The 17,276-nt window shown below is 52.8% G+C and overlaps 5 protein-coding genes across 5 annotated transcripts; 2 read left to right on the top strand and 3 right to left on the bottom strand.

The window, feature by feature from the left end:
• Positions 1 to 383: 383 nt before the first annotated feature.
• On the bottom strand, positions 384 to 2,079 carry BKA67DRAFT_664952 (polyamine transporter; the record flags this gene model as incomplete). Its single annotated transcript, XM_046108474.1, has 4 exons — positions 384 to 518; positions 584 to 688; positions 751 to 1,884; positions 1,945 to 2,079. 4 exons carry the CDS (start codon positions 2,077 to 2,079, stop codon positions 384 to 386), a joined length of 1,509 nt encoding a protein of 502 aa, XP_045951626.1.
• Positions 2,080 to 2,690: 611 nt separating this feature from the next.
• Positions 2,691 to 3,950, bottom strand: BKA67DRAFT_527828 (aspartic peptidase domain-containing protein; the record flags this gene model as incomplete). The annotated part of the gene is made up of 2 exons (XM_046098900.1): positions 2,691 to 3,806; positions 3,867 to 3,950. The coding sequence occupies 2 exons, from the start codon at positions 3,948 to 3,950 to the stop codon at positions 2,691 to 2,693; spliced, it is 1,200 nt and encodes a 399-aa protein (XP_045951625.1).
• A 4,471-nt stretch (positions 3,951 to 8,421) lies between these two features.
• BKA67DRAFT_527602 (uncharacterized protein) lies at positions 8,422 to 11,190 on the bottom strand (the record flags this gene model as incomplete). The annotated part of the gene is made up of 3 exons (XM_046098873.1): positions 8,422 to 8,825; positions 8,904 to 10,953; positions 11,131 to 11,190. The coding sequence occupies 3 exons, from the start codon at positions 11,188 to 11,190 to the stop codon at positions 8,422 to 8,424; spliced, it is 2,514 nt and encodes an 837-aa protein (XP_045951624.1).
• Positions 11,191 to 12,384: 1,194 nt separating this feature from the next.
• BKA67DRAFT_586926 (nucleophile aminohydrolase) lies at positions 12,385 to 13,738 on the top strand. The gene is made up of 4 exons (XM_046104285.1): positions 12,385 to 12,660; positions 12,735 to 12,919; positions 12,979 to 13,397; positions 13,486 to 13,738. Exons 1-4 carry the CDS (start codon positions 12,637 to 12,639, stop codon positions 13,611 to 13,613), a joined length of 756 nt encoding a protein of 251 aa, XP_045951623.1. The 5' UTR covers positions 12,385 to 12,636; the 3' UTR covers positions 13,614 to 13,738.
• Positions 13,739 to 14,388: 650 nt separating this feature from the next.
• On the top strand, positions 14,389 to 16,434 carry BKA67DRAFT_586923 (nucleotide-diphospho-sugar transferase). Its single transcript, XM_046104284.1, has 4 exons — positions 14,389 to 14,674; positions 14,823 to 14,879; positions 14,949 to 16,121; positions 16,195 to 16,434. The coding sequence occupies exons 1-4, from the start codon at positions 14,606 to 14,608 to the stop codon at positions 16,219 to 16,221; spliced, it is 1,326 nt and encodes a 441-aa protein (XP_045951622.1). The 5' UTR covers positions 14,389 to 14,605; the 3' UTR covers positions 16,222 to 16,434.
• The last annotated feature ends 842 nt before the right edge of the window (positions 16,435 to 17,276 follow it).

Below are 17,276 nucleotides of genomic sequence, written 5' to 3'. Positions count from 1 at the left end.
TCTAAGCCTTGAAAGGAATTGCGCTTAGCCGTTTGGGGGCTCTTGGCCCTTCTGTGCCCTGCGCCGGTGCCGCTGCAAGTCTCGCAAGAGTGGTATTTTAGGCAGTAAATGTCTTGGCAGTGGGTATGGGAAAATCAAAAGCCAAATACCGCGCGCGCCTGAGGTGCGGCTGAAGTCAGCACAGCGGGGGACTTCAGCCAATGCCATTTATTGAATCCTCGGTTCTGCCTAACGTCGGTGTCAAAATGGATCACTACCAGAACATCATATGAGACAATAAGGTCCACATCATATGATCATGACTCCCGTCGCCTTTTGCTTTCAGGGGGCTGGCCCTTGCCGCAAGCTGATTTCGGACCTTGATGGCTGATAAACACTCTGACCTACTCATTCGGCCTAAACACATGTTTGGCGGGCCCAAATGTACTCGTCCATTGTCTGACACGCTTCCCGTAGAAGTACATGGGAATCGCGAGAAGTAAAACCAAAAACTGAATTCCGACCATCTCACCAAATGTCTGCACATAGTCAGTAGTGTTCCCGATCGTCGTCGGTAATCTGCAGCAGCCATGCTTCTACTTACGTTCTGCACGCCGCTCGCGGCCTGCCAGTTGTAGGTATACAGCGCCAAGAGCATTCCGATGGTGTTGCGAATGACAAACACCACGACGAGTGCCTCGCCCGCCAGCTAAGCAAATACACAATTTAGTGATGCTCTCCTTGCTGAGATGTTCGTTTGGGGAAGCTTACAGATTGATACCCATCCACCGAGTAAGTGACTACCACATTGCCGACCGCAGTGAGCCCGAACCCCTGCATGGCATACCCGACGGCCGCACCAATCCACGCCGTCTTGTGCGCAACACAGAGTCCGAAGACGAGTATGCCAGCCGGGCCGACGAGGGCCGGTATCAGGATCGCCGGGAGACGGTACTCTGGCTCGCGCCTGCCCTTGGCCCGCGTCATGCGCGTCGCGATGAGGTCGATGAGCTTGCCGCCGAAGAAGAAGGCTAGGCAGGCACCGACGAAGCCAGAGAGGGACAGGAGGCCGACCTCGCCCTGCGAGAAGCTGTATGGAGGCTTGATGAACGTCTGACTCGCCGTCAGCTGCACGACGATGTTCCACCCCACGAACACGCCGATGGTGAACCCGGTCCACGTGATGGGCAAGTAGGCCATCATGACGACCATGTTCCAGACGATCCCCCAGAAGCTCTCCTCCCTGTTGATCCCGCGCAGCACGTCCAGGTTCTGCACGATTGTCCGCTTCGCCGGGTATGCAGACGCTGGTAGGGTCGCCTCTGCCTGGGCACGTTTGTACGTTGACTCCCGAATGGTGAAGATGCCAACAACGAACGTCGCTGCGCCCGCAATCGCCAGGACACCACACATCCAGCGCCAGCCAGCACCCTGCACAATGTAGGCCATAATGAGTGGTCCGAGGAAGAAACCGCCGCTCAGGGCAAGGTGGTAGATCATCATCCAATGACCTCGCTCGTGGACAAAGAACAAGTCTGCCACCACGGCGGGGACCGTGGCGTCGGCAGCAGCGCAGGCGAAACCCGACACGATACGACTGGCCAGAAGACTTGCGTAAGTGCCTGCTTCGTAACTCCAGACGTTACTGCCCGTCATGAGCAGCAGCGAAACCAGATAAATGGGTCGCTTGCCGATGCATCGCATCAGTGCTACCCAGAAGAGGTTGCCCAGCCCGATGGCGAGCACATTGAAGCACACTAGGTATCCAGCTTGAGTGGTGGTGACGCCGAACTCTTTGGAGACTGGTGATATTGCCACGGAGAAGTTCGAAGAGTTGATGGTTGACAAGAGGGTGAAGAAGGATATCGTCAGGTAGGTCGCATATTTTTCCCGGGTCGGCCAATTCTATGAGAACGTGTTAGCTGGACGCGGACCTAACCCGAGCTGAGTGTGTCAATGACATACAAGGGGGTCATTGGGATCGTTCGTCGGCTGCGGGATCAGATCGCTCCTTGCGGAAATGCCCGGCTTTTCTCCATCCACTTCCTCCACCGAATCTAGTCCGTTTTCCATATGTTCGGTTTCCTCTTTGGCAGTCATTGTGGGGTGAGAGCGTATGAAGCGGTCTGCATTTCGAACCCAGAAACGTACGACTCGTCGAACGATGGGGATTGTGGAAAATAAGTCATTATAAGCGATGGTGCCAAGTACGTGTATAGAGGTCCGGAAATTCCGGTGCTTTGATACACTGGTTCTCGAGCCGCGTTGCACAGTTGACCCCGGTTTCTACCCCGCAGGCCCAGTCGATCCCCAGATTGAGAGTAAGATATTCTGCACATCCATAGCATCACCGCGGGGATGGTCCACGTACCCCAGTGTGGGCGGAATTGCCGAGTTCTATGGTGATTTGGATGCAGTATGATTGGGTGTCATTTTTGGTAACTTTAGCACAGATGCATATCGATAAAATGATTTATAAGACGGCGGGGTTTCATGTCCGAGAACCCGAGTATGTGGCATTTCAAAGCAGTTCTGTGCGTCTGAGGTGACGTCCACGGACAAGGCCTTTCTTCGAGTGTTGATGACACTTGTAGGTCAGAAGGCGACGGCTCTCACAATATGCGGGCGTTGTGCTGATAGCTTTGTTATTGATAGGTATATTATATGCCATGAGGCGTCCTTGGCAATATTCTAATTTCTGGCCTATCTTGCTAGGCTGTCTTGGTCAAGTAGTCATACTCCTCCTTCAATCTTCCGAATCCAATCTTGGGCTGGTAGTCCTCGACTCTCGTCGCGCCAAAGTCGAAAACCGAGTAATGGCGTCTCAAGAAGGTAGCACCGATGAGAGCAAAGCCATAGCTGCCGCTGTCGTCGATAGGCGGCATGCATTGGTCGTTGGGGTAGGTGAATTCATCGCCCCTAATTGTGAAGGTCACGTCGTCCGCCTCTGCGCCCTCACCAAATGTAAACGATAGTCCCCAGGTAGCGTTTAGATGCTGGCATTGCATGCGCTCCTCGCCATTCAGAAGCTTTGTGACATTCCAGCCAAGGTTGAAGTAAATCGGGGCAATGATCTCCGTTGGGACTGAGATACGGCCAGCGCCTGTGTCAAAGACAGCCGTGCCGTAGACTGGCCACGTGGTGTTGTATTTGGGAAATGTGCCTGCTGCATCACCGGTGGTGGGCATTTGACCGTTGTTCACAGCCACGGTAGTGTTGGTGCCCGTTGCGAGGACGTTGACGGAGCGAAGTGGTGCTCGCCAGAGCTGATAAGGGTCCTCAGCGCGCAGAGGCATGTAGACTACTTCGCCGTCGACATAGGTATCCTCGTGGCTTCCGCCGATGGTAAGGACACCATCCTGGTCGCCTGTATCGAGCAGATTTGTGCCGTAGAACAAAGCGAAGCGGGACGCGTCGAGTTGGTCGTCCCAAAGCAATGTCTCGACCAAAGTCGAGGTCTTGCTCTCAGCGATTGACGAAAAGGCGAGGCCGAGGAAGCCGTCAGCTGTGATCCAGCGCCAGCTACTCTCGTTCACGGAGAGGAAAGTCTGGTTCCATTGCACAGTACCCTTCTCGTCTTCAAACACATCCTGGATTGCAAATCCGTTGACGACATCGCCGTCGATATACGGAATGCGGGTGTACGAGTCCAAATCGACTGATGTGGAGGAGGCTGTGGCGTTATAGCCGACGCGGCTGTACGCGCTGAGGTTGGGGCACGAGGTGTCCGTGCAGTCGCTGTTCACCATCCATGCCGTTGCTGATCCAGTATCAAACAATAATCGGTACGGCTTGGCTGGGGAGCCGATCTCAAGTTCTATCGAGGACTGCAAACTCATTAGTGATCGATTCTACACTGAATGGCTTATTGTACCGGCATGGCTTACATAGGTATTCTGAATGTGAAGCGGGAACTCAAGCACAGCTGCCGATGCAGCCGCCGCAAGGGCGAGAAGAGTGAAGCCGCTCATCTTGACTGTGAAATGGCTGTTCCTGTCGAATTATATAACGAGTGAATGACAGTGTGAGGAGATGCCATTTCGAGAGCCCATGAGCAGCAGCAGCAGCTCTATTTATTTATTTATTTCTTACGTCTTGAGCAATACGAGTTTCTTGACGATCGTTCGCAGAACGTGGGGTCGCAGAGACCCTGGCAAGCATGGCCTGCCCAGGGTCAATATGTCGGCAAATACGAGATGCCAAACCCACCTTATGCTGGATTGGGTAGGCGTGTATCCAGTTTTTAAGATTCTTCTCTCATGCTTCTAATTATAATGCGCTTCGAGATCCCGTCATCTCGCTTGATTGATCTCTAACGTTCTACCGATCCGTATTGAGTAACAAGTCATCAACTGTGGATGGTTTTGGAGCCATACAACGATGATTTGCGGAGTTGCCGTGTGCACGTCGAGTGCCGAACAGCCTGGCGACGGGCAAGATGGCCCTAAGGTTACGCAGTTACCGTGCAGTCGGTTGAAGGCGGGTGGTCCCGCTGCCGCGAAAAGTTGATGCAAGCGGTGTATAATGTAGGATAAGACAGGTTATTATCACATCCAGGCCAATCAATGTTCCGGTTTATGTGGCTTCGTGGATTTCTGTGTTGATGGCTCGATGATCCTGCTCCTGAGCACCACCCGCATGGCAGCATAGCGAAAGAGACGGTGGCCAAGACTTGTCAAGATTCCACTGAGCTACGGGACATCTTTCCAAGTATGCAGACTTCTTCCTGCTGAGTGGCGTGCATTGTCGGCAATTGTTAGTGACTAGCCAATTCCTCTAGACACAAGCAAAACTTTGGAGGTGTGCTTGGGAAATCTTTTTTGAAAGAGCTGCCATTGGGAAACGGCTTCAAGATGAAGGAAGGGTGGATCGTTGTTGGGGATTGAGTACGGAGCATACCCACTCACAAACCGCTTGTTCAGCGTTGGTTACACGGGCCATGCACCAGAATGAAAGTGTTCAAAAGCTAGATTAGGTAGATCCGTTGTCTCCTACCATATTAGGAACGCGACATGCAGGTTCTATCATAAGTTTATTTTGAGCAACACAGACGAGATGGATTCTGGGGTACATAAGTGAGCATAAGCTTGCATGCTTACCTGACTCGGCTGCCCCGCTTCCAAGAGGCTCAGCCCTGCTCATCCCCTTGCTCTTCTCATCTACACTTTACGGGGTCATCGTGAAATCGCGAGATCAAGCAAGTCTTTGTCTTGAGCTCAGTTTTGTTTACTCAAAGCAAAACGCCAAAACCAAAGCTCGCAGTGTCGATAGGCTGAATATTCCCAAGACGCTTGCCTTCCACAGGGGATTATAGCGCGGTCGTATCAGCACCGCCACAGGAGATTTACGGAGCTCCCTATCAATACGACCACCAGGAAACTGGGCTCTTCTGGCTACTGCATACTCTTGGATCATCCATTTAAGTTGAGGATGGCCTCGGATGTGTTGTAACGCATGCACACGTCACGAGGAGTGACGGCGCCGCAGTGCCTAATGTGGCCTTGTAATATATGTAGGGCATCAAGATGGATACTCATGCGATAGACATAAATTGAAGATGAACATACTCTATTTAGTACAAATATGGACTCTGAACTACGTCATCTCTGGTGATGGGACCTATACATCCTCAGTCTAAAGAAAAAGAGTGTGACCATCAGGTCTACTAGATGCGCATGATGTACAAGAACGTATGGGAGACGATGGCATCGTCTCGGCAACTCGGCAAAAGACGAGATCGATGGCCAGCCTGGCCGAGAGCAGTGCTTCTCGAACTGGTACAAATAAACCCCATCAAAGAGATACCCCAAAATTAACGATTTCCAACATAATTCTGCGCGCCCGAGATATCTTACAGCTACAAATGCCCATGACAGGATCTTCGCTGTGTTGGGCATTAGCACTGATTGTTAACTGGGACTCTCACGGCGCGATCAATTACCACAATGGAGCTGATTATAGGTGAACCAAGTTCGAAATTGATAACTCCGTAATTGCAACGAGCGATTACGTATTTCTCAGTCATATCGATCATGAATCAACATCCGAAGAGCTGGAAAAGAAAATCCTGTTTTGGCGTAAGGAGTGCGATCGCTACCGCGAACGAACATGGAATTTTAAGTGGTTTTGAAGTGTAAGCCTTCGATGAGCAGAGGTATTCAACTTAGCCCGCAGTAAGAACAGTTACATCTCATGCTTATTTCAACAAAACCTAAGCGGCTGTAGTGTAGAGATGACCATAGGACCGCGCAAGAACCAGTTAGAATCCTTGTTCTCTTGTCAGCGGCAATCTGGAGACTCGAAGCCGATTCACCAGAAAACATGAGCTCTAAATCCGGCAATTTACATTATTATCGAGCCTCTGCGAACTTTTGCATCTTTATCCAGACAGCCCGTACCCAAGCTTCTAGGGAAGAGTCACATTGACTATATTGCGGCCTTCCGAACATCGATCATAGAGTCTAAAGTTCGATCTTGCTCAGTACACAGCCGAAAGATGGGGCAGTCCGCATGCTGATGTTGGCAATCCATCTTCTCGGCAAGGACGAGAAACATTTCAAGGCGCTTAGAGAAGCATTAATGCAAGGTTCGAAAACACGCTCTGAAGCACGGATCCTCACACTGTGAGCTAACACTCTTGATACAGGGTCAGTCCAAGGAATCCGGTTCCGTATACTTGACAGCTCGGAGGCACATGATATCAGTTGAGAAGAAAGGGCCGAAAAGATTCTGGACACGATTATTTGTCTTAATTTAGATATTGAACTGATGTCGACAGAGAGCGTGACAAACCCGATTTTGAAGGACCACCCTTCTTAAGGGCCCAGTGTCTCCGTTGATTGACTCGGAGGCTGCCATGTCGTTTGTTGATAGAATACATCAAAATGGATGATCCTTGAACGCCCTGCGCGGGCTCAATCGAGGATCATCTTGTGCAGCGCACGTAAAATGCTGTCCGATGGGTCACATGGAAGATGTCCCCCCCTCCCTCCCTAGGAAGTTGTGCGGAGCCATAACTCAATCATCAACCGGCGATGTGGTTCGCTTGAAATAATGAGTTAGCCGAGTCTGGAGATTTATGGCATTGTTCTACTGCCCCCGGAACCCGTGGTCAACAGTGCATCGAAAAAAGCCCGTATCCAATGCTGTCCAGCGTTTCGGTAGTGCCAAACAACGAAAGCTACCCATGACTACCCATGATTGTGACACGAGAGATCAGTGACTTGCACGTAGCGGTTAGGCCAATGACTTCGAGGAGATCGTTGAAAAAAAGAATTTGAAAAAAAAAAAAAAAGAAACAGGCATATTTGACCGCGTTTCAACAAAGTTAGTGCAAATAAACGACGTGAATCGTAGGTTTTTCTTTCCTGCTACATAATCCATTCGCAAATATCTTTTCGAAAGAACAAATGACGAGGAGAGAGATCTCAATTGTTTTGCGAAGAATGCGAATAAAATTCTGTTACTGTTGTCTCGAGCTTTGGCCCCTGAGTTCTCGTCCCCAGAAAAATGCCATGATCTGATGGAATTATTGGGCGAACATAATTTCCTCTAGAGCGCAGATAAACTATTGAAGACATGCAGCCACATGAAATGTTTCCCCACACGGCGTCCCAAAAAATTGAGAGAGATAGATGTGAAAAAACGACAAGTCTTACATTCTATCGTACGCCACCCGGGAAACAACTAGCTTGACCCCCCACTGTACAGAACTTGACGGGATCCGCTGACCAGAACACAGAGTCATCGACAGTGTCATCTCGCAACCACTAGCCAGGCCCTTTGAAACTGCTCATGAGCGGCCAGATAGAGACCGCGTCAGGGAACTGGTGGTTATAGCAAAGTGCCAACTTCTACCGCGAGCATTGCATACTTTCCGCATCTCTTTGGAGCATCTACACCAGCACCAGAGCGTCAGGGCCCGGCAGTGATATCCGGCGTCAATCAGTAGAGCCTGATCTGGTCTGGGGCCTGACCGGGACCATGGGATGCGGGAGGCAGTGAGTTTGACAATGAGACGTAGGCGCTGAGAAAACCTGAAGCCGAACTAGAGGTTCCGGGTAGCTACGATGCTCATCGAGGTGAGCTTTGTTATGAGACAAGCATACAAGAGCAGTATACGTGGATGGACTTTGATTTTATTGAGACAAGCTTGTGTTCTAAGCTAGGGGCCGAAAAGAAAGTGACAAAAACCAATGACGATTTTTTTTCCAGCAAGAAAGGGCTCGCCATAACTCCCCAGAAACCAACAAATTCGCGAGCAAGCAGTTCCAGAGAGGTATCCACGACGACCATAAAAAAGAGCTCCAGAAGTATTTGGTATGAACCAACGACATGCACCAAATAGATGAACCGCCTGCCGCCTTGGTCACGCCCTCCTACTCACTGCTCCAGTGATATATACACATCGACACCCAATGTACTGATTGCGCCCCTTCCTTCTTAGACCTTGGGCTGGGCTGGCGCAGGAGCCCCTGAGGGCAAGGTCGCCTGTGCCGCGGCGATCGTATTCTGCACGACACCAGGCGACGCCGTCGGAGCGGGCGGCTGCGACGTTCCATTCTGTTTTGCGTTGTTACCCTCTTCGGTGAGCAGCCGACTAAGCAGAGGCAGATCCTCTCTCGCCCTGGGGTCACGCTCGATGCACCGTTTCACAGCATTCCACTCCCCTTCCTTCATCCTGGCAGCATGAGGCAGAAGAAAGGTAACGGTGGGGCTGGTGAACAGGGGCCCAAGCACTTGGCGTGCTTTCTGTTCGCCTTCGATCTGAGCCTGCCTAAGAGCATTGACGTCCTGTGCGACACCCTGGGCGGGAGGGGCCACGGGAGGTGGTTGTCTTGGAGGTGCTTGCTGGCCTGGCTGGCCAGGGATGACCGGTGGTGGGATAGGCGTGTGGCTTTGGTGGTGGGTCTGCGGTGGAAGACCGTTGCTGGGGAAAGCTCCCTGAGGGGTTGCTGGTGACCAGGTAGGCGCGGGAACTGACGGCTTTCTGTCGGGAGCAGGCGTGGGAGTAGCTTGCACCGATGGTGTTGGTGTTGCTTGTTGTACCTTTGGCTGCGCCGGCTCGATGGGAATGTTCTCGTCTCTGACCACGAAGACCATCAACAACAGGGGCTCCGGTCGAGACAGAGGGACCTGGTGACCGTCAATGTTTTCCAGGATCTCTGGCAACGGACCATGACCTGCGGGTAGTGGTATAAGATAGGTATCTCGCACTTGACCAAGCTTCCTCTCGCCGACGACGCCATAGCGCTGCTTTGACTGGAAATAGTTGATAACGGCCATAAACTGGCTCTTGGCGTTCGGATCAGCGCTCGCTGGGGCGAGGCTAGTGATGACCAAGTCAACCTGGTTGTTGTACCTCAGACCGCAGAGATATGGTACTGCCTTGTCCTCAGGGATGCGCCCAGCAACGGAGACCAGCGGCGGTATCAGTTCATCCCAGCCGATGCCTCTGACCTGCTTCAGGTCGGCGCCACCGGCAAATTTGGCCAAGATGCCGATATCAGCCAGATTGGTCATCTTGAGATGTCCTTGCCAGACGACATCCGGATCCAAATTCTCCGTTGGTGAGTAGGGAGGCGACTCAGCTCCATCGTCTTGTAACATCCTATCTACGTCTGGATCATCAACGGGACCGGCTGCTGGAGCTGGGGCGGAAGGTCGACGCTGAGTAGTGCCTGGAGAAACAGCGGAGAAGACCTTTTCCAAGTCGAAATTGCTTTGTCGGGGTGACTGTTGTTTTCCGGACGTATCAATGCGGAGAGGGTCAGATGCTGTGTGAGCAGATGAGTCTGCGGAGGTTTCCTTGTTTTCTCTGACGCTCTGTCTTCGGATAGTCGAGGGGACTTCCTCGGCTGCCGTGAAGCTGTCGTTCTCCACGACCTCTTCACCCTTATGAGTACGTCTTACACGTGGCGCGTCCTCGGTGATCAGGGTTGCTTGTTTATCAGCAAGCTCCTTCATTTGCTGTGTTTTGCGCTGCAGCTCCTCGGTCTGCATCTCGTCGCTGGACATGGCGGCCAGGGCAGGAGCAGTGAGGGTTCGGTTGAATACACGGGCCGCGAGCTCAATGTTCTTCTTAAGGTTGAACACGAGGGTACGGATCTGATTCGCCGCGGCGGTGGCGTTGGGATGACTGTCATGAACGGCGCGTTCGATCTCGATAGCATGGCGCTCGGTGACGGCTTTCTTGGTCGTGTCCTTGGACACCCTGAACAACTTTGTCTTGATGGCTTCCTCAAGAGCAACATCGAGAGATTTGCGGATTCCCTCGGCGCGACTCTTTCTTGATCCCTCAAGCTTGTCGATGCCCTCTGCCAGATCTGCGGGGGGTGTGTAGTTGGGCGGCGCGGGGACGGCGCGAGCGTTGTCGACCTTGCGCAGCTTACTCGAAGGGCCTTGGGAGTGGTCTCGAGATTTGCGCTTGCCCTTGGCCGCTGCATCCTCTTCCTTCTTGACCTCTGGGGCAGGGGATGCTTTCGACTTTGTGGTGGAGGCAGCTGGCGAGGAGCGATCTTTGGCGTCGCTTTCTCTCTTCTTGCCCTTGCCCTTCTTCGTCTTCTTCTTCTTGTTCTCCTCCTCGTGCTTCTGTCGTCGCGTGAGCCAAAGCTTCTCGCCCTTGGCTACAGCGGTCAGCAGCTCTTTGTGGTCTTCGGGTTTGCACAACTCGCAGAAGTACTCCTTAGGCAGTTCGTCGTCGTAAATGCTCATACCCATACAGACGTTGTGTTGCCAGGCGCCGCACTGCTCGCAGGCGATCCATGGCTCGTCGGGGTCGTCGTCATCTTGGGTGGTTGCGCCGCAGGCACAACGGATGATCTCTTCATCCTCGACTTCCTCCTCCTTCTCTTCCTTCTCTTCCTTCTCGGCCTTCTTGCTCTTCTTGCTACCGCCCTTCTTCTTGGCTGGCGGGGATTGGTCAAAAGCTTTCGTGTGCTGGCCTTTGGTCGCTCGTGCGGATCGACGGGCCTCCTGTTCTCCTAATGTTGAAGAGGGATGGGTTAGAGCGTCTGTAGCAGGTTTCTGGGTGTGCCGGGTCTGTCTCTGGGGGGCCATCGTCGATTGACTGGTGGATACGCCTGGGTCTCCCGCATGCTCGGTCGACTTATGGGAGGAAGCCGCCGAGGAAGACGGAAGCACGGGGGGGACGGGGTCGGGGTCGGGATCTGTGACTCCTTGGCTTTTGCGGGTGGCGCGCTTACCAGACATGATTGGATTTGTTACGGCTCTGGTCCCGAAGGTCTGACGCGGTGGTATTCCGGACTATGTGGTAGGGCGTGTTTTGGTATGTGTAGCTTCAATGGATGATGTCTTGGGAGTGCCTGAGGAGGGGGGGTTTTACAGATGGGCTAGGAAAGGCCAAATAAGAGGGCAGTCATCAAACAATCATGAATATCTACGCAGAATACATGAACTATGATCTCTGAAGAGAACCAGAACATATGGCGACGGAAAAGGGCAATGCGGAATTCCCCAGAACTAGTTCCCGCACGGCAGTCAAGCTCCTGTCCCGGACCGGATGAAATGCGATTTCCTGCGATCCAAGTCGCGATCGCCCTGTGATGGGATGCGTGGCGTGAGTGTGAGCGTCAGTGTCAGCGTGGGAGTGTGAGTCCGGGCGATGAGGCGAGGCGGGTATATGTGGTCGCGAGCGTATGACGGAGATGTTTTTGGTGATGGGCGCGAACAAGTGAATGTTGCGCTCGGATATGGCGTTGTGAGTCAACAGCAAACGAGACTCGGAGGGGAGACGCGACTGAAGATTTGCGACTGGCGCGAATCGCGTGTCGCTGGGTGGGTAAGTGGGTATGATGTCAGGTGGATTGTCAATATACAGATTGAAGCTCAGTGCGGAGGTGGCGCGTCGAGGATGCAGCTGGTACGTGTGTGAAAATATCGCGCAACTCGCAGCAGTGTAGCTCTCGAGCTGATGTTGTTACTGTGGTTCTGGCGAATCTGCCTTCGAAATGGCAGTTTTGGGTTGGAAAAGGTGGAGGTGGTGGAGGAGACGACCGGCGACCGGTATCTGCAATCGCACCTCCATAAAATCATATCATCATTGGTCCGACCTCTCCCCCGAAGCTTGGACCTCTTCTTTCTTTTCACTTTCACTGCGCTGCTGCCTCTGCAAGCTGGAGAAAGAAGCACGGGCTTTCATGGAAGCGGCCATTCCCCCCACTTCCACTGTGGCTGTGGCTTGGTAAGCAGTATTCCATGATCACCTAGTCTAGTCTAGGCTAGACTAAGGGTGTGCGTAGACCTCCAAGATGTGGCACCCTCACCCAAACTCAGCACTTCGGCTGCATTAAACGAGGCTGACGCACCATGCCGTCAGTTGGTCTGTGCCCTGCTTGGTTCTTCAGTTCCTCGAGGCTAGGCTTAAGCTGCGGGCCAAGTGCAAGTGAGCTACGCGTATGGGTTTCTTGCCTAGCTCCCAGCACCCAGCTCTCCAGTAGTACAGCGGGTTAGGAAACAGCAGCTGCGATTGTGGTGACAGCGTCCCAGGCCCGTTCTCAGCCTTCCCAAACCTCAATTCATTAATCTGCCACCACTCTGTGCTGCCCTCGCCCAACCACGCCCGAAGTCCACAACATTGCCGTCGTAAATACAGAGATTCATTTCCAAAAGGCAGCTTGAACGAACACACATCCCATCATGTCTCGCCGTTACGACTCCCGAGTAAGCTTTCCATGCCTGGCCAGCCTCCGAAGCCCCCCCACACAGCAGCAACTAATTATCACCGATGAACACAGACAACCATCTTCTCCCCCGAAGGTCGTCTCTACCAGGTCGAATATGCGTTAGAGGCCATCTCCCACGCCGGCACAGCCATCGGCATTCTTGCAAAAGATGGAATCGTCCTGGCTGCTGAGAGAAAGGTGACGTCGAAGCTGTTGGAGCAGGACACATCGGCAGAGAAGCTGTACATCCTCAACGAGTATGTGCCCATGTGCTGTTCGTGAAACAGTGGGCGGCCATAATGCTGACAAGGTGCAGCAACATGATCTGCGCTGTCGCAGGTATGACAGCCGACGCCAACATCCTCATCAACTACGCCCGACAAGCCGCCCAACGCTACCTACTCACCTACAACGAGGACATCCCCTGCGAGCAGCTTGTCCGAAGACTATGCGATCTGAAGCAGGGATACACACAACATGGTGGTCTGCGGCCGTTTGGTGTCTCGTTCATCTACGCCGGGTGGGACCCCCAGAGACAGTTCCAGCTCTACCTCAGCAACCCCTCTGGCAACTACGGCGGCTGGAAGGCGACAAGTGCCGGCGCCAACAATGCCAGCGCGTCCAGCCTGTTGAAGCAAGATTACAAGGAGGACTGCACGTTAAAGGAGGCATGCGGCATGGCGGTCAAGGTGCTCAGCAAGACGATGGACTCGACCAAGCTAAGCAGCGAGAAGAGTAAGCTCTCCTTCCATTTTTCCCCTCCCCTCTTTCTATCAATCAATCCGGTGATACTAAAGCCCCATCGATACTAACTTGCCAACAGTCGAGTTTGCTACGGTGGGACAAACCGAGGACGGCAAGATCTACCACAGACTCTGGAGCGCAGACGAGATTACGACACTTCTGAAGGAGCACGATCTAGCCAAGAACGAGGATACTGAGGACAAATAAGTGGCATGGGGCCGCTATCGAGCTGTATCACGACATGAAATGGAGTCTAGGCATGCATCATAGAGCCAATGTACTAATACCACGCTGATTCATGATGATTATGACAACCAGTGCTTTGCATCTTACTTTTGTGTGGTAGGGATAGTGAGCTACTGACGGCTTTTCTTCTTCTTCTTTTTGTTTTCTCATTTCTTTTATCTTTGCTCTGCCTTTCCTATTTTCTTCTTTTCTATTCTCATTCAAGTCTCGTTTTCTAGGTGGTAATGGCGGATCTCATGTCCAGAGTCGGAGTGAACTTGCCGCGTTGTCGTGTGGTACTAGTACTACATCCACGGCGGCCAGGTCGGGGAGTACGGCCATGGCTATCAGCTGGCCAATATCAATTTTAGCCACTGACACCAAGCTCCTGTCTATGGCATGCGTTTCAAACTATAATTCAAAGATGCCGACTGTTCTCTCTCGGGGATATCCTTGTCCGAAACTCATGACTGTGATGAAGCCCTTGTTGATTTGACCCGTAGCGAGCCCCTGAACTGCTTACACACATGCTTTTCGTACCGTAGCGGTGTATTAAAACACAACAGGCGCTGAACAAAGTCCAGCCAATCCGCACTACTAGCCTTGCCCCCGTTGCTGCTGCTGCTGCCCGCTCAGCGCTGCAGGCAATGCACAAGCTGCACGTTCTAGGTTAGGAGGGGCAGACTTGGACCCCTGCTTCGACTAGACTGACCTAGCCTTATAGTAGACTACCCCCCCAATCTTTTTTGTTTGTAGGGGGGCGCCCGGGAGCCAATCCCCATCCAGTCCAATCTCAATTCATGTGCCTGCCGCTTGTGACTTGTGACTCTGGCAACGAACAACGTGGTGAACTTTAAGAATTCCATTCCAGGTGGTACAGGACACTTTCTCTATATTCTTCCTCAGACCCTCTCTTAGCACGGAGTCTTCACCTCAAATCCCTCCTGCATACATACCACATACCAGCAGCAAAAATGAGTCTTCAGGTTCCCCACCGCGGAAAGGTCAATGGCTCCGACAAGGACACAAAGGCGGTGATCCTGGTGAGTTTAACTTAATAAACACCCCCAGACAGACATCACAGCTTCCCTCATCCCGCCATCTTATTTCCTCTCGCTTCGACCCCACCAACCCTCTTTCCCTCCTCCCACCAGCGCATGGAGAGCACTGAGTACTGATTGCAAATCTTAGGTTGGCGGCCCCTCCAGAGGTACTCGCTTCCGACCGCTCTCTCTGGATGTCCCCAAGGTAAATAAATACATGAACAAACAAACCTGACTGGGTTGTCTCGCTTGTCCTGACCTCGTCCCTCGGCAGCCCCTTTTCGATGTCGCTGGCCACCCAATCATCTGGCACTGCCTCACGGCCATTGCCAAGGTCCCTTCCATTCAAGAGGTCATCATGATCGGCTACTACGACGAGTCCGTTCTCAAGGACTTCATCAAGGACGCCTCCAACCAGTTCCCCGAACTGCCCATCAAGTACCTTCGCGAGTACGAGGCGCTTGGCACTGCCGGTGGTCTCTACCACTTCCGCGATGCCATCCTCAAGGGCCGACCTGAGCGCATCTTTGTCCTCAACTCCGATGTCTGCTGCTCCTTCCCTCTCAACGAGATGGCCAAGCTCTTCGACGACAGGGACGCCGAGGCTGTCATTCTGGGGACCAGGGTGAGCGAGGACGCTGCCACCAACTTCGGGTGCATCGTGAGCGATGCCCACTCCCGCCGAGTTCTTCACTACGTCGAGAAGCCCGAGGGCCACATCTCCAACCTGATCAACTGCGGTGTCTACCTCTTCAGCGTCGACGCCATCTTCCCCTCCATCAAGAGCGCCATCAAGCGCCGGACCGACCGACCACGTCTCGTATCCTACCCCTCGTCCGACAACCTCGAGTCGAGCTTCATGGCAGATGACGACGAGGAACAGAGCAAGGAGGTTCTCCGACTGGAGCAGGACATCCTCTCCGACCTCGCAGACAGCAAGCAGTTCTTCGTATACGAGACCAAGGACTTCTGGCGCCAGATCAAGACTGCTGGCTCTGCTGTCCCTGCCAACGCTCTTTACCTGCAGCAGGCTCAGCAAAATGGTGCCCATGAGCTCGCCAAGGCCGTGCCCAACCACATCATTCCTCCCGTCTTCATCCACCCCTCCGCCACCGTCGACCCCACTGCCAAGATCGGCCCCAACGTCTCCATCGGACCCCGTGCCACCATCGGCGCCGGTGTTCGTATCAAGGAGACCATCGTCCTCGAGGACAGCGAGATCAAGCACGATGCCTGCGTGCTGTACTCGATTATTGGTTGGAACAGCCGCGTCGGTGCTTGGGCGCGCGTCGAGGGCACCCCCACCCCTGTCACTAGCCATAGTACTAGCATCGTCAAGAACGGTGTCAAGGTCCAGAGCATCACCATCCTGGGTAAGGAGTGTGGTGTTGGCGACGAGGTCAGAGTCCAGAACTGCGTGTGCCTGCCGTTCAAGACCCTGAAGAGGGTAAGTGATTTCTTCGCCTCTCCTTCCAACACCCCTACTTTTTTCTGATGCAGTGGGTGCTGACTAATTATAGGATGTCTCCAACGAGGTGATCATGTAAGTGGAGTGAACGGAAATCGTGAAATGCCCTACAGAGCGATACACATCTTGCTTTGCGAAACCTGATGCTATGACAATGAAAAGTGTATGTCATTGAGGTAGTTAGACAAAAAATAGCGCCCCGGCTCTATGTGGCCTAATACATAGGAATAAAATCTATTCCGATGAGCATCAATAATAAATGAGTCGTGGTGGACCTCCACTTCATTTGACCCCAAAAGTTTTGTCCATGTTGGTCATGTCAATCAAGTTGTACCCGTCTTGAGTACGCCTGCGCTTGTGGCTTCTAAATCATGTTGTATGATCTTGATGCCCTTCAACAAGGTGTTGTCAAGCAAGTTCTCGATTGACGGGGTTGGCGACACGGCTGCGTGTATGGTAGAAGAATATACCATACAGGTCATTGCTACCTGCGTGGCACTCAAGGGTCCCGGAGGTCTTCTATCTTGCAGCCACGACTGGTTTGACCGCCCGCGTCTGCCGATTAGGCTTCCACAAACATCGAAGTAAACGTCGGGGATCCGCGTCTTCTGAATCATGCGCTGTCGTTTTGACAATTTTCCACCGTGTCGCAAGTGGCCATGTTCTTGATGAACTTGGCGACACGGGGTTGCCATTATGGTAGATTCTTGGTAGAAAAATCCACCGTATAATTTATTGTTTACTCCCTGCGTTGCAGTTGTGGATGGAGGGAGTGTCAATGTCGGTCCACTGGCCCTCCACAAACATCGATGAGCATGTCGAGGGCTTGTGGTCTCCAAATGATGCTCGGTGATTTTTGATGCCCTTCAACATGTCGCCGGTAAGAAGGCTGTTGACGAACTTGGCGACAAGGCTGCGTGCATGGCAGAAAATTCCACCCTGCAAGTTGTTGCTCCTTGCATTTACTTCACGGTCCGGAGGTTTATAGGAATGGACGGTGTCTGTCCACGTAGGCCCATCGATGAACATGGTAAACGCCGATGTCGCCACTGTTCTTTATGGACATGGCAACACGGTGGCGATTCTTGGTAGAATCATCTACTATACAAATCGCTGTTCCCTCCGTGACATTTG

Source organism: Truncatella angustata, assembly GCF_020726525.1.
Source record: "Truncatella angustata strain MPI-SDFR-AT-0073 chromosome Unknown BKA67scaffold_12, whole genome shotgun sequence".
Taxonomy (NCBI): domain Eukaryota; kingdom Fungi; phylum Ascomycota; class Sordariomycetes; order Amphisphaeriales; family Sporocadaceae; genus Truncatella; species Truncatella angustata.
Note: the sequence above shows the minus strand (reverse complement) of the source record. Positions and strands in the feature narration are given on the sequence as shown.